We start from the raw sequence: 13,151 nt of genomic DNA, 5'->3' as shown, positions 1-13,151 counted from the left end.
ATCTTGGGGGAAAGTAACTACATCATCTTGGGGTTTGTGACAGAGAAGGAAAGGAAAACTAGGCATAATCTAACATATATCCAGCATTTTGTTAGATGAGATTTTGAAATATTCAGAGAAAGGATAGATAGGATTCTGTGGCCTAAAATTCTCCAGGGAAGCTGACTCAAGAATATGGGAAGCTCTCAAGAATGAAATTCTGAAGACAGATACACAAATGATTCTCATCAAGAAGAGAACTTTAAAACTTTAGAAACTAACTTTAAAAAAATATGTAAATGAACATTAACTAAATTAGATTTTTTTAAAAATCAGTTATAGATTATGGAAGCTGAGGTAAGTGACTGAGGACTGGCTCCAGTGAAAACATGACTGCATAAAGAGAGTAACAAAAGCACTCAGGCTGAGAATGGGCTGGTGGAGGCAATCGATACCACTTAGGTGGATCTGTAATCTCCCTGATTCGGGAGTTCCCTCTTATGGTGCAGATCAAAATCCAAGTCATCATTCTCTCAAAACTCTGCCATAACCAGAAGCCTTTCTTGCCTTCTCCTGAGATGGTAAGAGTCTAGTCTACCTATCATCCTTCATTCTTGCCATATGATCAATCCTTATTCTCTTTCTATCATATTTGATGACATCTTTTAGTCTTGCTCTCCAAAGTTCTTCACTGATTATTTTGGAGCCTGCTCACACTCAATATACATTTCTCTACTGTCCTTTGTTAATGTTCATTTTTAATTCTTCAGGGATAATTGTATTCCATATCTAGCCACCATGTTGTAATATCAAAAGAATGTTGGTACTAAAAGGCAGGCTTTTGCTTTGATGACAAGGAATAAGGAATAAAGAAGCTTTGCAATTTCTTGAGGATAATCCAGATTATTCTCACTCCTCTTCAAGTCATGGATCCAACTCGTCCATCTGTACTGTCTGTCCCATATATATGAAGTGATGGGCAAGCTTCATAGTGTGCCTATCCAAATGAATGCTGAAACGTGAGCAACATTCTTCATTCATTCGGTCTTTGCTGAGTGGAGAGACACACACACAGACACACAGACACACACACACGGCTCTACAATACACTAACTGCATCAAGGACCAGAAAAACATCTAGAGGATTTCGCCACCCATACAGAATCCTTCTTCTACTTGGATTTGGCATTGAGTCTTCTCCATCATGGTGGTCAAAATCTCTGGCAAGCACACAGCTACCTGCTTATTCCTCATCTGATGTTTATTATCAGAGGGATGCCGAATAGGGTTTTTTTGGGGTTATATCTTAAATGATGTTTACATATAACAAGATACCTTGCTGTTAAAGAGTGTAGAAGGTGGCATTTTCTTTTTCTATATCAAATGCTTTGTAATCATAACAAATAAGTTCACTGGGATCTTATATTTCTCTCTACCTTTTAGTTAATTGTGAAATGGTAACAATATGATTCCTTGTTGAATAATGCTTATGAAAGCCTGCTTATTCCATATAAATATCTTCATTGAAGATGCCCTTAATTGGTATAGAGACACTTCTCATAGACTTTGTATAGATGGAAAAGTAGGCATAGCAGCTGGTAGTTATAGCCTCTAGTCACCCTTCTTTTTTTTCCTATATTAATAAGGTCTGGGGTCGGTTATCTTGAGATGTTTCAGTCCTTCAATGCTCTCACAACTGTGCTACCTCCAGCATAGATCTTCTTGCTCTCCATTTGGTCCAGTTCAGCTGCTTCCCCCATCTTTGTTCTCTGCAATCCCAGTTCTATCTCTTCTATAAGTACGTGTAACATTGTGATATAAGGATCCAAATGTGGCAGTTCCATCCATGGTCTTTGATGGAGAAAACAGTTTATTATAATGACTTTTGCAAATCTTTTCTTCTCTCTGAAGTCCTTCCATTTTCATCCTTGAGTTCCCTTGGGATAATCTTACTTAGCTGGATATCTTGCCAAGCTTTCTTTAAATTGGCTTTATTCTCCAGGGTTTTTCTCTGCTTTATGAGATGGTACTGCTCATAATCATCTATTTCCCTCCTTTAAAAGCTTTTATCAAAAAAGTATATATTCTATCCCAGTGACGCCTTTAGTATCCATCTTTCTCAGTTTGGCAAGAAAGCACTAAAGTACTTTCCGAGATCTTTTGTTCTCCTTGTGGCAATTAATTTACATTTTTTGACTTTAAAACTGAAGCTAAGCTAAGTAAAGCTTAAGCTAAGTTAGGGACAAGAGGAAGCCTGAATAAAGTGATAAACCCACAGATTAAGGTAAATGGGACGGTGATAATGGGGTGAAAATAGAATTAATTCAACTCTTACTTCATTTCTGTTTTCTTTACTAAGTAAAATGACTTTTAAACAAAAATGGTTCAAAGAAAACTGAAACCCATGAGAAGTAGGGAGATGAAAATAGAGCACCCAGCTGCCCTCAACGAGTTCAAGTCACCAGGCACGGACAAGCTACATCCCAGAGTACTAAAAGAACTGAAGAACATGGTTAATGAGCTGTTGTCTGGTGGGTTTCAAGCTTAATAACAGTAAACAATGTAATAACGCAGCTCTCCCCAATAGCTAATGTAATCTTGGAAGCACTGACAAAAGCATACTGTTGGTCTACAGCTGGGTAGCTCCACAATATTTTGCTTTTGTTGGACTACACTGAGGATCACAAGGGCCATAGGGTTAGAGCTAAAGAGGGACCATCCAGCCCAACCATCTGATTTTAAACTGAGGAAAGTGAAGGCCAAAGGAGTCAGTTAAGTGATTTGCCCATGGGTCACACAGGAAGTATGCAGCAGGGCTAAGGATCCAAACCTCTGACTCCAAAACCAGGGCTCTTTCTACCACTAAGTCCTATATACATACAATGTGTGAATTGCAACAAACTTCAGACAGCCTCTTCACTTGAGACTTGAGGAAACAGACCCAAAGAGGGGAATGGACTTACCCAAAGTCCTACAGCAAGTCAGAAGTGAGCCTGGCAGCTAGGTCTCCAAAGGACCAACTCACTACACTATGCAGCCTTTCTAGGATGGATACTACATAAAATCATTTTTTTTCTGCCTGAGTGTTTAAAATGCAATTTTAAGTTAATACATAAAATATGGTTATATCACTTTTAAAGAGTAGCTTTTGGTTAAGAAGAGATTTTTATATTCTTAGTTTAAAATTTTTTATTACAGTTAGCTAAACTATAGAACCAATATGACTTACATCAAAAAAATACTAAAACTAACGCATTTGTTGGTCTTAGGCTTCATCAAAAGAAATCTGAGGTCTGCAGCTAGGGAGTGACAGTCCCTAAATTACATCTCCATACTTCAGAAATCTAGTCCATTCTCCCCAGGTGAGAGGTAAGGAAATCCACAGTCTAAAAAAGAGTTCAAAAGTCTCATCTATGAAATATAGCATAGAGAGGATATAGTTAATGGAATTAAAAACCCAAAGACTACAAGGACAATGGTCTATGTTTCGTTCTGCTTTTTAAAATGATCTCTAACAATTTTCATTAGGTACCAATTTCATTGGGCCAGTAAGAGAAAATGATGATCTCAACCAGAAACAAAACAAAAGCAAACTTTCAGTGGATTCTCATTTCCTACAATATAATTTCTAATTCACTCTACCTGCCTTTCCAGTACCCTCACATGTGGTATGATTTTCAGTCCTTTTATCATCCTGATTAGCCTTATTTAGACAGCAAGGAGTAGAGGGCTCAGTTACAAAATCAGAGTCAGGACACCCAGCTTTGCAGTCTGCCTCATTACTTACTAGTTGTGTGATCATGGAAGGTCACTTACTTTCTCAGAGCCTCAGTTTCTACATCTATAAAGTAAAGTTAATAATAGCTGTATTACCTGCCTCACAGCCCCGCTGAAGGAATTTTTGAAACCTTAAAGTGCTATATGAGCCTCGTCATTATTATGTTCAGGCTCACCAATATCCTCTCCAAAACATACCACCCATTACTCCAGATGTGGTCTGACTGGGACACCAGAAGATGGACACTGAGCATCTATTAATATGGCCAAATGAGATACACCTGTATAGGCCTTGGTCTATGACTTAATCACAAGGACAGAAAGCCTAAGTGATCGTTTCTGACCTAGGAGACATTGGGGCAGTGCTGCATTCACTGGAATCACTATTACAACAAGCCTTAGAAGGGAGGAATTCACCAAAAGCTCAGTCTCTTTTGCACATATCCTCAACTCCCAAACAACTGCCACCAAATGAGGTCTATGATGAATTAAATGCTTGGGGTCACGCAGATAATACATGTTCAATGTGGGGCTTGATCCAAGATCTTCCTGGCCGGCTCTCTATCTACTATGCCATACTGTCTTTCCAGTAACTATGGCCATATTAAACCACAATCTTTACTAACAGATACCATATTACTACTTGAGAGTACTCTTCTCCTTAATGAACTGCAGTTTGCTATCAGACATATTAAACATCTACTAACATATTATAAAATACCACTCAGTAGAAGAGTCTAAAGAATTTAGTTACACCTTTCTAAGTCTTTTTTTTTAAATCACTAATTATACTAGTTCTATCCTCACTGGAAGAATTTTCAAATACAGGTTGACAGATGAAGAGCACTTACAGTGACCATGAATGTAAACACCACAAAGACAAATCGGAACCAAATTTCCACTTGTGAAAAGGATGGATTGTAAGTCCTCCACTGTAAAGAAAAAAAAAGAGAGAAATCTTAACTGCTGTGGCTGAAAATAATTCAAAAAATGGTATTTCATAGGATGAGAGATCTAGAACATGAAAGACTTTTATAGGTGATCTAGTCCCACTCCTTTATTTTATAGATTAGGCAAGTGAGGTCCAAAGAGTTTAAGCAATTTGTCTAAGACTGCAGAGCTTTAAGTAGCAATGCCGGTAGTAAAACTCAGGTCCTCTGACTCCCAATTCAGCATTCTTTCCACTGCACTATCCTGACTTTGGCAAATCAACTTTCATGTGGATGTGGCATTATTTAAATTTCCATATACTAAGAGCATTTGTACGTTAAGTATTTCACCAGAAAATGAACTCTGCCTTGCCCTCTGAGGATGACAGATAATTTCTTTCATTAACCAGTAAGCATTGGCCAAAAGCCTCCACACCCTGCCACTTGGCATAACAGAACTTCCTGACATGGCTGACACCATTTAGTAGAAAGATCAATCACAAAAACCTATGGAGAAAACAGAGGCATTTTGCTACAGCAGAGACGCTAATGCAAATAGAGACCTTGCTGAAAATGAAAATACTGGCTCTCTTGACTATTATGTGGTTTCACTTTTGCCATATGGACGTTCTACAGAAATGGGATAATACTGCACAATGCTTTGGCACCAGTGCAAAAGGCAGGGCTGAAGCTAATCCTCAGTTTGATCACCAAATTTCTTTTCTTTCTTTTTTTTTGAGGGGGCCTGGTGGTGGTTTGTGGTGGTGGTGGTAGTGGATAGACCTAGAATGTCATTGATACAGGGAACTCTCAGTGAATATGTTAATATACAAAGTATCACTTAACCTGCAACTTAAATAGTCTGTTTACAGAACAGTAGGGGGCACTAAAAGGTTAAGTGAATGGCTGGGCGCGCTGGAGGTGAATTACTCCCCTGGCCTTCCTCCTGGTGACGCCAGCCCTCCAGGCCCAGTACAAAACCGCCTCTACTAATCACCAAACTAACCCCAACCACAGATGTCACTATCATCCATATGGTTGTAGAGTTAATACCAGATGCATCTGAGCTATAGAAAACCAAGGGCAGTAGCTATCTTACTACAGTCATTATACCTTTGAGGATACCAACAATACTTAGTAAATGAACGAAGTGCTACCATGAACTACCATGGATTTTCTGACAAGGTATTTAGGATCACATTTGCTACATTTAAGAAAAAGGAAGTAAAGTCTTCTACCCAAAAAAATAGGGGAAAAGTAAAGTCAGAATCTTCCTGTCTCAGGAGCAGGCAACCAGCCATCCAAGAGTCATACGTCCTGCTTTTACAGACTTGACTTGAAGAGTAGCAGTTATGAAGCTATTTTCCCTCCAGCTGCTCACTTAATGGAGAGATCCAGAAAGAAAAAGCAAAGCGGAAAGGAGAAGGAAGGCAGGAGTTAAAAGTCAGGGAGCAGTGTTAGTGGTACTTCTCCCGGAGAACTGCACTCATCACACATTTTAAGAAAAACCAAGAATTCTTCGGTCTGTCATCTCTTTTTCCCTTTACCCTGAATTTCAAGAATGCTTTCCTCCAGCTAACTTTACACCAATAAGCAGCTTCCCTTGTAATGGCTGATAACTAGTCAGTCTGAACCGGCTCCTTTGGGTATACAAGCACAGCCCCTCAGCTGAGTGTTCATTTGTGTCCCAACCCTGGGGAGGATGCAAAACAAAGAACAGTGAGTTATCTGGGCTCACTTGGGCAGTGGGCACCAGAATACATCCTCACAACCCCATGGAATACAAATTAGGTGCTCACTTGGCTGCCTGAAGTCACAGGAGATCAGAAATGGAAAGGACTTATTTTACACATCAACCAAGAGATGCTCAAGCAGATTCAAAAATTTGCCTAGAACCACAAAACTTATTAACATTAGAGTCGGGACCAGAATTTAGAAATAGTCCTTTCTGTTGCTGAAGTAGATTTTTTCTTTTTACTTATGAACTTCAAAGATTATTTTGGAAATAATGAATATTTAGATTTCATAAAATTTGTGTTTAAACCCTGAGAAGCGTCGCTCAATTTGCTAGCTTCAGCTTCAAAGTCCCTTTGCTATTCAAAAACTATAGGAATAAAGTCTTCACTTTACTCTTTGAGGAAAGAGAACCAGCTCATTTCATTATGCCTCAAGATCCCTTTTGAAATCAGCATTTTACTTCATATTTTGAGCCATTCTGCATCACCACCACTCCCCACACAAAATCTTTTCAGTCTAATTGTATCCTTTTGGAGTAAAGGAATCCCCAAGCAGGCTGAGTGGAAAACACCTCTAGGAATAACTGGGTTAATTGCTATGCACAGCTCTTCAGATGCTTTTATCTAACTTTCCGAGATTCTGCCCTGAACGGAAAAGCCACAGAGGCCACCAGGGGAGTCAATTACGATTCCCTCTTGAGCTGCTGCCAACATGAGCTCAGGGCTACATGCAGATCAGATTTCTAATTTCTTTACTCAGAGATTTCAACAGGGAAACACCACAGTTTAAAGGGAAATAAAAAGACCTCAAAGGAATATCTAGAAAAAAAACACAGGACATTATTCCTGGCTTCTGAACCCTACAACCAAGCCTCTGCCACTGTCTTATTCTGGAACTGCTCATAGAACCTGGGGCCTCCTTAACCTGGAGCATCCAACTACCTCAGGAGCCCTTTGGTAGGGCTTGGAAGGTCATTCTGTAAGGCCCAACACCTTCTCCTATTTGTGAGTGCCTCCATTTTGTATCAATCCTCCCTCCTGGGTCCATTCCTGGCTTTCAGACTTCATAAGCAGGCTCTCTCTCATGCCGTTCACACTGGATACACCTTCATTTGAATCCCAGGCCTTTGACACCCCTCCCCTCCCCGACCTTCCTACCTCTCCTCTTCAGCTCCCTTTGGGGTGCTGTCTTGTCTCTCCTTTTGTTTGTATTCACATCCCCAGCACTTAGACAATGCTTGACACATAGTAAGTGCTTAATAAATCTTTGTTTCCTTCCTCCTAAATTTATAATCCTGCCCTTCCTACACTAAATTTCAAGTCTAGGAATCAAAGCTTCCATTGCCGGTGCTGCCTCCTGAAAGTTCTATTTGCTTTAGTGTTTTATAAAAGACCTGAGAATTTACAGTTAGTCTGGAAATACCTTACCCCTGATGCACTTGGCTGGCAGGAATCAATCCAATTCTGATACTGTCAACAGTTCAATTCTACAAAAAGCCCCGCAGCCAAGTGGAGTTACATGGGGATATGTGTTACACTGGCATACTTACTGTGAAGTTCACATCTTTGATGGGGATCTTCAGAGCTTTCATGTCCTCAAATCCCACAATGACAGTATACTGAGTATAATTCAAATATCCAAGGTGAGCCACAATGATTTCAGCACATTTCTGCAAATAAAAGAAGTCCTGGCTAATTCAAGTTGCCATCTCCAAAATCTACTATTTTATAGGCAAGGGAACTCATGAAGAGTCAAATTTCAAAGAGAAGGCAGAAGATCAGAACTAGACTGGAAGGAAGAACAGCAAAGAAGAAACACAGTGACTGACATCCAGCTTCCAGAGAGGCAGCGAGGTAGAGAAGTGGATACAGTACTGTGCTCCAAATCCAGCCTCAGACACTTACTAGTTCTGTGACCTTGGGCAAGTCAAGCAACCTCAATTTGCCTCAGTTTCCTCAACTGCAAAACGGTGATAACAACAGCATCTACCTTACAGAGCTGTCCTGAGGATCAGATGACAAGAGTGTTTGTGGAGTGCTTAGCACAGTGTCTGGCACTCAGGAGCAGCTACTTAAAGGCTTTCTTCCATCCTCCATGACCATCACATCTCTTAAGCCTAAATTTTGGAAAAAAGGACAAAATAGTGGCTCTTTTAAAAGTATAAATGACAACATTTATGGTTTCTTGGGACTCAGCCTCTAAAAATGAGAAATAATAGAAGCGTCACATTTAAAAATCATCAGGAAAATGTTTCCAACAGAGACTGGGTGGGCAATTGTCAAAGATGTTGTTGAAGGGATTCATGTGTCACGAAGGGGTTAGACTAGATGGTCTCTCCTGATTCTAGGATTAATATAAATAGGAATGTGGAGAGTTTTTGGTATAGACTTGTGATTTCATCAAGATCTCACAGTGAGAAAACTCCCTCTATACCTATACAAACCAGTAATCACTCTGGAATTTAAAGTCTTAGAGAACTGCCTATAGTACTGAGAGGTTAAGAGACTTTTATCCAGGGTCATAGAGCCAATGTGCATCAGAACCTAGTCTTGAAACTTCAGTCTTCAGGTCTTCTTGAATCCAAAATCCACTCTCTATCCCAGGGATGGGGAACCTGTGGCCTGGAGACCTGAATTCAAACTTCACAGAACAAATCCCCTTAATAAACAGATTTGTTCTGTAAAACTTGGACTCAGTCAAAAGGCCACACCCGAAGACCTAGAAGACCACATGTGGCTTCAAGGCTAAAAATTCTTCACCCCTGCTCTATCCACCATCTCATGCTGCCTCTATACATTTCATAAAGACATTAATGCAATAGGGTGCAGAAGGACTGAAAGTATAATAAAGAATCAACAAACGACTACAATTAATTAGTTAGTCCTAGCTTGAGCTTTTCTCCTAAATGTATTCTGAAGATTATAATTTTCAGTTAGCTCCAAGTTTGCTGATTTAGTCTTCCTTATTAGAATGCAACATGTTGAGTTCCCTGAGCTAATCCATCCTACATCTTAACCAGCATTAGATCATCTAGTCTATATCAAAAACAAAAGGTATATGAGAATAACCAGGTCCTATTTACCAAGCAGGCTGGGTTTTTAATTAGGTTAAAATTAAGAAGAAGAGTTTTCAACCTCAGCTCCAATATGTCAATGGGTTTGTATCTATCTCAGAGCTCAGCAGGGCAGAGATTTAAAGTCAGTAAGAAAGACAGAGCACTTAGTAAAGGATACACACATCTGTGGGCCCCCCCACAAAAAAAGGGGGAAAAAAGGCCAAGCTGTGAGTTGTTATTCTTCAAGTCGTTTCAGTCGTGTCTAATTCTTCATGAGTCAATTTGGGGTCTTCTTGGCAAAGATACTGGAGTGGTTTGCCAGTTCCTTCTCTAGCTCATTTTACAGAGGAGAAAACTGAGGCAAACAGGCTTAAGTGACCTGCCGGGGCCACACAGCCAGTAAGTGTCTGAGGCTGGATTTGAACTCAGGAAGATGAGCTTTCCAAGCCCAGTGCTTTATCCACTGCACCAGGCTATGAATATTGGCAGAATTAATTACTCAATTAATTACACAAAATACAGAATTAATTAGTCCTTTCCCTCAAAAACAAAACCAGAGCCCCAGGCTATCCTGAGTAACACAACAATTCCCTACTTATCTGAAGAGTTAGTCCTCTTAGGGCCATTGTACCATCAAAAAGAACAGGGAAAGGGGTTAAGATAAGATAGTCCACAACCGAAAAAGAAAAGGTTCTAAGGAAACATGTTGAACATCAAAACCTTAGCTCCCTATAAAGGGTAGAACCATTCCCTCAAAGTTCAGGCAGCTAGGACTAACTTACATGGTCAAAGGTTTTCCAAGCATCATGACAAAGGTCCAAAAAAAGACAAGGAGAACAAGATGTGAGAAATGCTCAAAACCCCAGCAGAATGTTACGCGTGTCAAATGCTCATTCAATTGGGGGCAGAGGAGAAGAAGGTGAGCATAGGAGACTAGGGAAAGCCAGTCCTATAAAGGTCCATTAAACTAGTATGCTTTCTACTACGCCATAGGTGGGCAGATAGGCAGGCATGAAGCCAGGCAGAGAGAAAAGAAGGAAGAAAGGATTTATATCTATGCCCACTATGTGCCAGGCATTACGTGAAGAAGCACTTTACAAATATTTACCTCATTTTATCATCACAATGACACTGGGAGGTAGTTGCTATTATTATTCCCGTTTGAGGAAACTGAGACAGGCAGGTTAAGTGACTTGCCCAAGGCCACGGAACTAGTAAATATCTGTAAATGGATTTCAGGTCTTCCAGACTTCAGGCCCAGTGCTCTATCCACTGCACTATATCTAGCTGGGCTTGGCAGAAATGTAGAGGATAAAAAATACTATAAATTTAAGTTTGAGAGTCATCTGCATGGGAGTGACAGCCGAAGCAGTAGCAATGAGTAAGATTGTCAAAGAAGGGAAAATAAAGAGGAGAAAGAAGAGGCCAGAAGACAGAATTTTGGGAAACCTCTTCCCTACGAGGTTGGGAAAAGGAGACAGAGGAGAAACAGTTAGCCACCAGAAAACAACCTGGTATCTCTGAACTCGTGCAAGGAAAAATGTCCAGGAAGGGTAGGCAATGGTGTGAAAAATTCCAGAGAAGTCAAGGAGAACTAGCATAGCTGGTCTGGTGACAGTGAGATCACAAAACAGTTGAAGTATTTTCAAGAGAGACAGAGTCCCAATAATGACTGGCGGGAAGATGGCCTCCTAACCTACGCTGAGCAGAGTATGGACAATAGCAGGAACCTTCACTGAAATGGGACAATATCTATACAGAAACACAGGAAAAGATAATCTGAAGAAATATGACATAACCCAGAACTTAGCAGAGTGCCTGGCTCAGAGTACACATGATAATAAATGTTTACTGATCTAACTTTAGACTGCGGGCAAACAAGAATGACAGGTAGACTAATCCAGAAACAAACTACAGGGAATGAAGGCTGTTTGTGAAAGGAAGGCCGCAGGCTGAGGGTGCAAACAGAGCGGATGGAGTCCCAGATTCGATGGCCTCTTTCACAGAGGCTCTGGATACTGTTACTGAATCCTCTAAAGAGGAAATAGCATCCTGGAGGGAGACAATTTAAATGTCATTTGGTAACAGTTAACTGCCACAGCTAGAAAGAGAGTGTGTAAGGCACAGAGGGAAGGGACTAAGAAAACCTCTCTTGTGAGGGACTGTCACCTAAGACTGAAACCACTTTTGAGAACAGTTTGACTCATCCTCCCGAGAAGACAAGCTAGGGAAAACCTATCTGTAAAATACTTAGGAGATAACCTGTCATGCTGAGAGAATTCAACGGTGGACCATGGCACCAGTGTCTGGGGAGGAATTCAAAGCTGAATTTGATGGTTAGAAGTAGGCTGTGATCTTCTTTATAGCTAATATATTATTGAAATATTTAAATTTGTCTTTGTGTTGTTATGCTGAGGATAAATTATATAGCCAGTAACTGATACTTATTTAAGTCTATAAGAGATTAAGGGGGTCAAGATGAATACTTAAAAGTTTACAGTAGAAGGAGTTTCACTAGCTTAAAAAAAAAAAAAACAAGGTAGGAATTCAGAGCTAATGAACTGAAAAAAATGCTACAATGTTACTTTTTCAATGTGTTAGCTATCTTTCCCAATTTTGCCTTGGCAAATTTATGGGAATGCTATCTCTATCGTCATGCAAGTCCGTGATAAAAGTGTGGACAATACAATACACCTACCTACTAATGTCTCTAGCTAATTAACTGTTGATTGGAACTGATTAGAATACAGAAGCTTTTAAGTGTGGGAAAGTTATGTCCTCAGCCCTTGGTATACAAAGACAAAATATTCCCTCAAGAATTCTTCTAGAAAAGGGCTTCTTAACCTGGCGCCTATGACTTTGATTTTCTTTTTTAACATTTTGATAACTGAATTTCAACATAACTGGCTTCCTTGGTAATCCCACGTATACTGTTTTATGCTAAATTTAAAAAATGTCATCCTGAGAAGCAGTGTTTAGGCGTCATCAGAATGCCAAAGAAGATTAAGAACCTCTGCTCTACATTTAACATGTATGTAAAGCCAGTAAATACAAGGTAATTTCAAGTGGTAGACAGAACTAACAATTCAGGAAAATCAAGATAGGCATTGCATAGGAGCTAAAACTAGGGATTCGGTAAGAAGAAACCTCTTCCTAGACCACTTGGGCAAAGACAGGTAGGCAAGAGATGGAACATCACATACAAAGAACAGATGAAGTTAAGGATTCAATTCCTATTAAGAACCATTAGCACATACCCCTGCACAGCTGAGGGTCCTCGTCCGATTGTGAACTTTGTTACATACAAATGTCTTGCTTGCACCTTGGGTCACACCATCTACTTTCACAGTCATAGAAAAGCTTGTCTGGATTGTAGTGTCTACAAAAAGGAAAATGAAACAGAAGGGGAAAAGGAATGCGTCAATAAGCTGTCAGACAGCACCAAATTTCCAATCAGTCTTGTTAGTTGACTTAGTTAAGGTCCCTAGAAAGATAAACTGCAAAGGGTCCCAGTGATCTCAAGGTGGTGCTAGTGAGTGTCTCAAATGACATTAGAAAAATACACTCCCATCCGCCATAGCTATCAACTGCAATAAACTCAAAAGCAAATTATTTCATGAACAGTGAAATTAGATTTTGCCCCTCCATATGTTTTGTCACATAAGAAGGCCATT

General features: G+C 39.9%; 1 protein-coding gene across 8 annotated transcripts in view; it reads right to left on the bottom strand.

The window, feature by feature from the left end:
* The window catches only part of TMEM181 (transmembrane protein 181), a 95,308-nt gene that overhangs the window by 15,486 nt on the left and 66,671 nt on the right, over positions 1-13,151 (bottom strand). For all 8 annotated transcript variants that reach the window (XM_072643807.1, XM_072643812.1, XM_072643814.1 and 5 more), the window contains 3 exons: positions 12,735-12,856; positions 7,972-8,091; positions 4,608-4,688 (listed from right to left, as the gene is read on the bottom strand). In XM_072643807.1, coding sequence (XP_072499908.1) covers positions 4,608-4,688; positions 7,972-8,091; positions 12,735-12,856 — 323 coding nt within the window. The remainder of the gene's footprint in view (positions 1-4,607; positions 4,689-7,971; positions 8,092-12,734; positions 12,857-13,151) is intronic.

The sequence above is a fragment of the Notamacropus eugenii genome, chromosome 2 (genome assembly GCF_028372415.1).
Source record: "Notamacropus eugenii isolate mMacEug1 chromosome 2, mMacEug1.pri_v2, whole genome shotgun sequence".
Taxonomy (NCBI): Eukaryota; Metazoa; Chordata; class Mammalia; order Diprotodontia; family Macropodidae; genus Notamacropus; species Notamacropus eugenii.
Note: the sequence above shows the minus strand (reverse complement) of the source record. Positions and strands in the feature narration are given on the sequence as shown.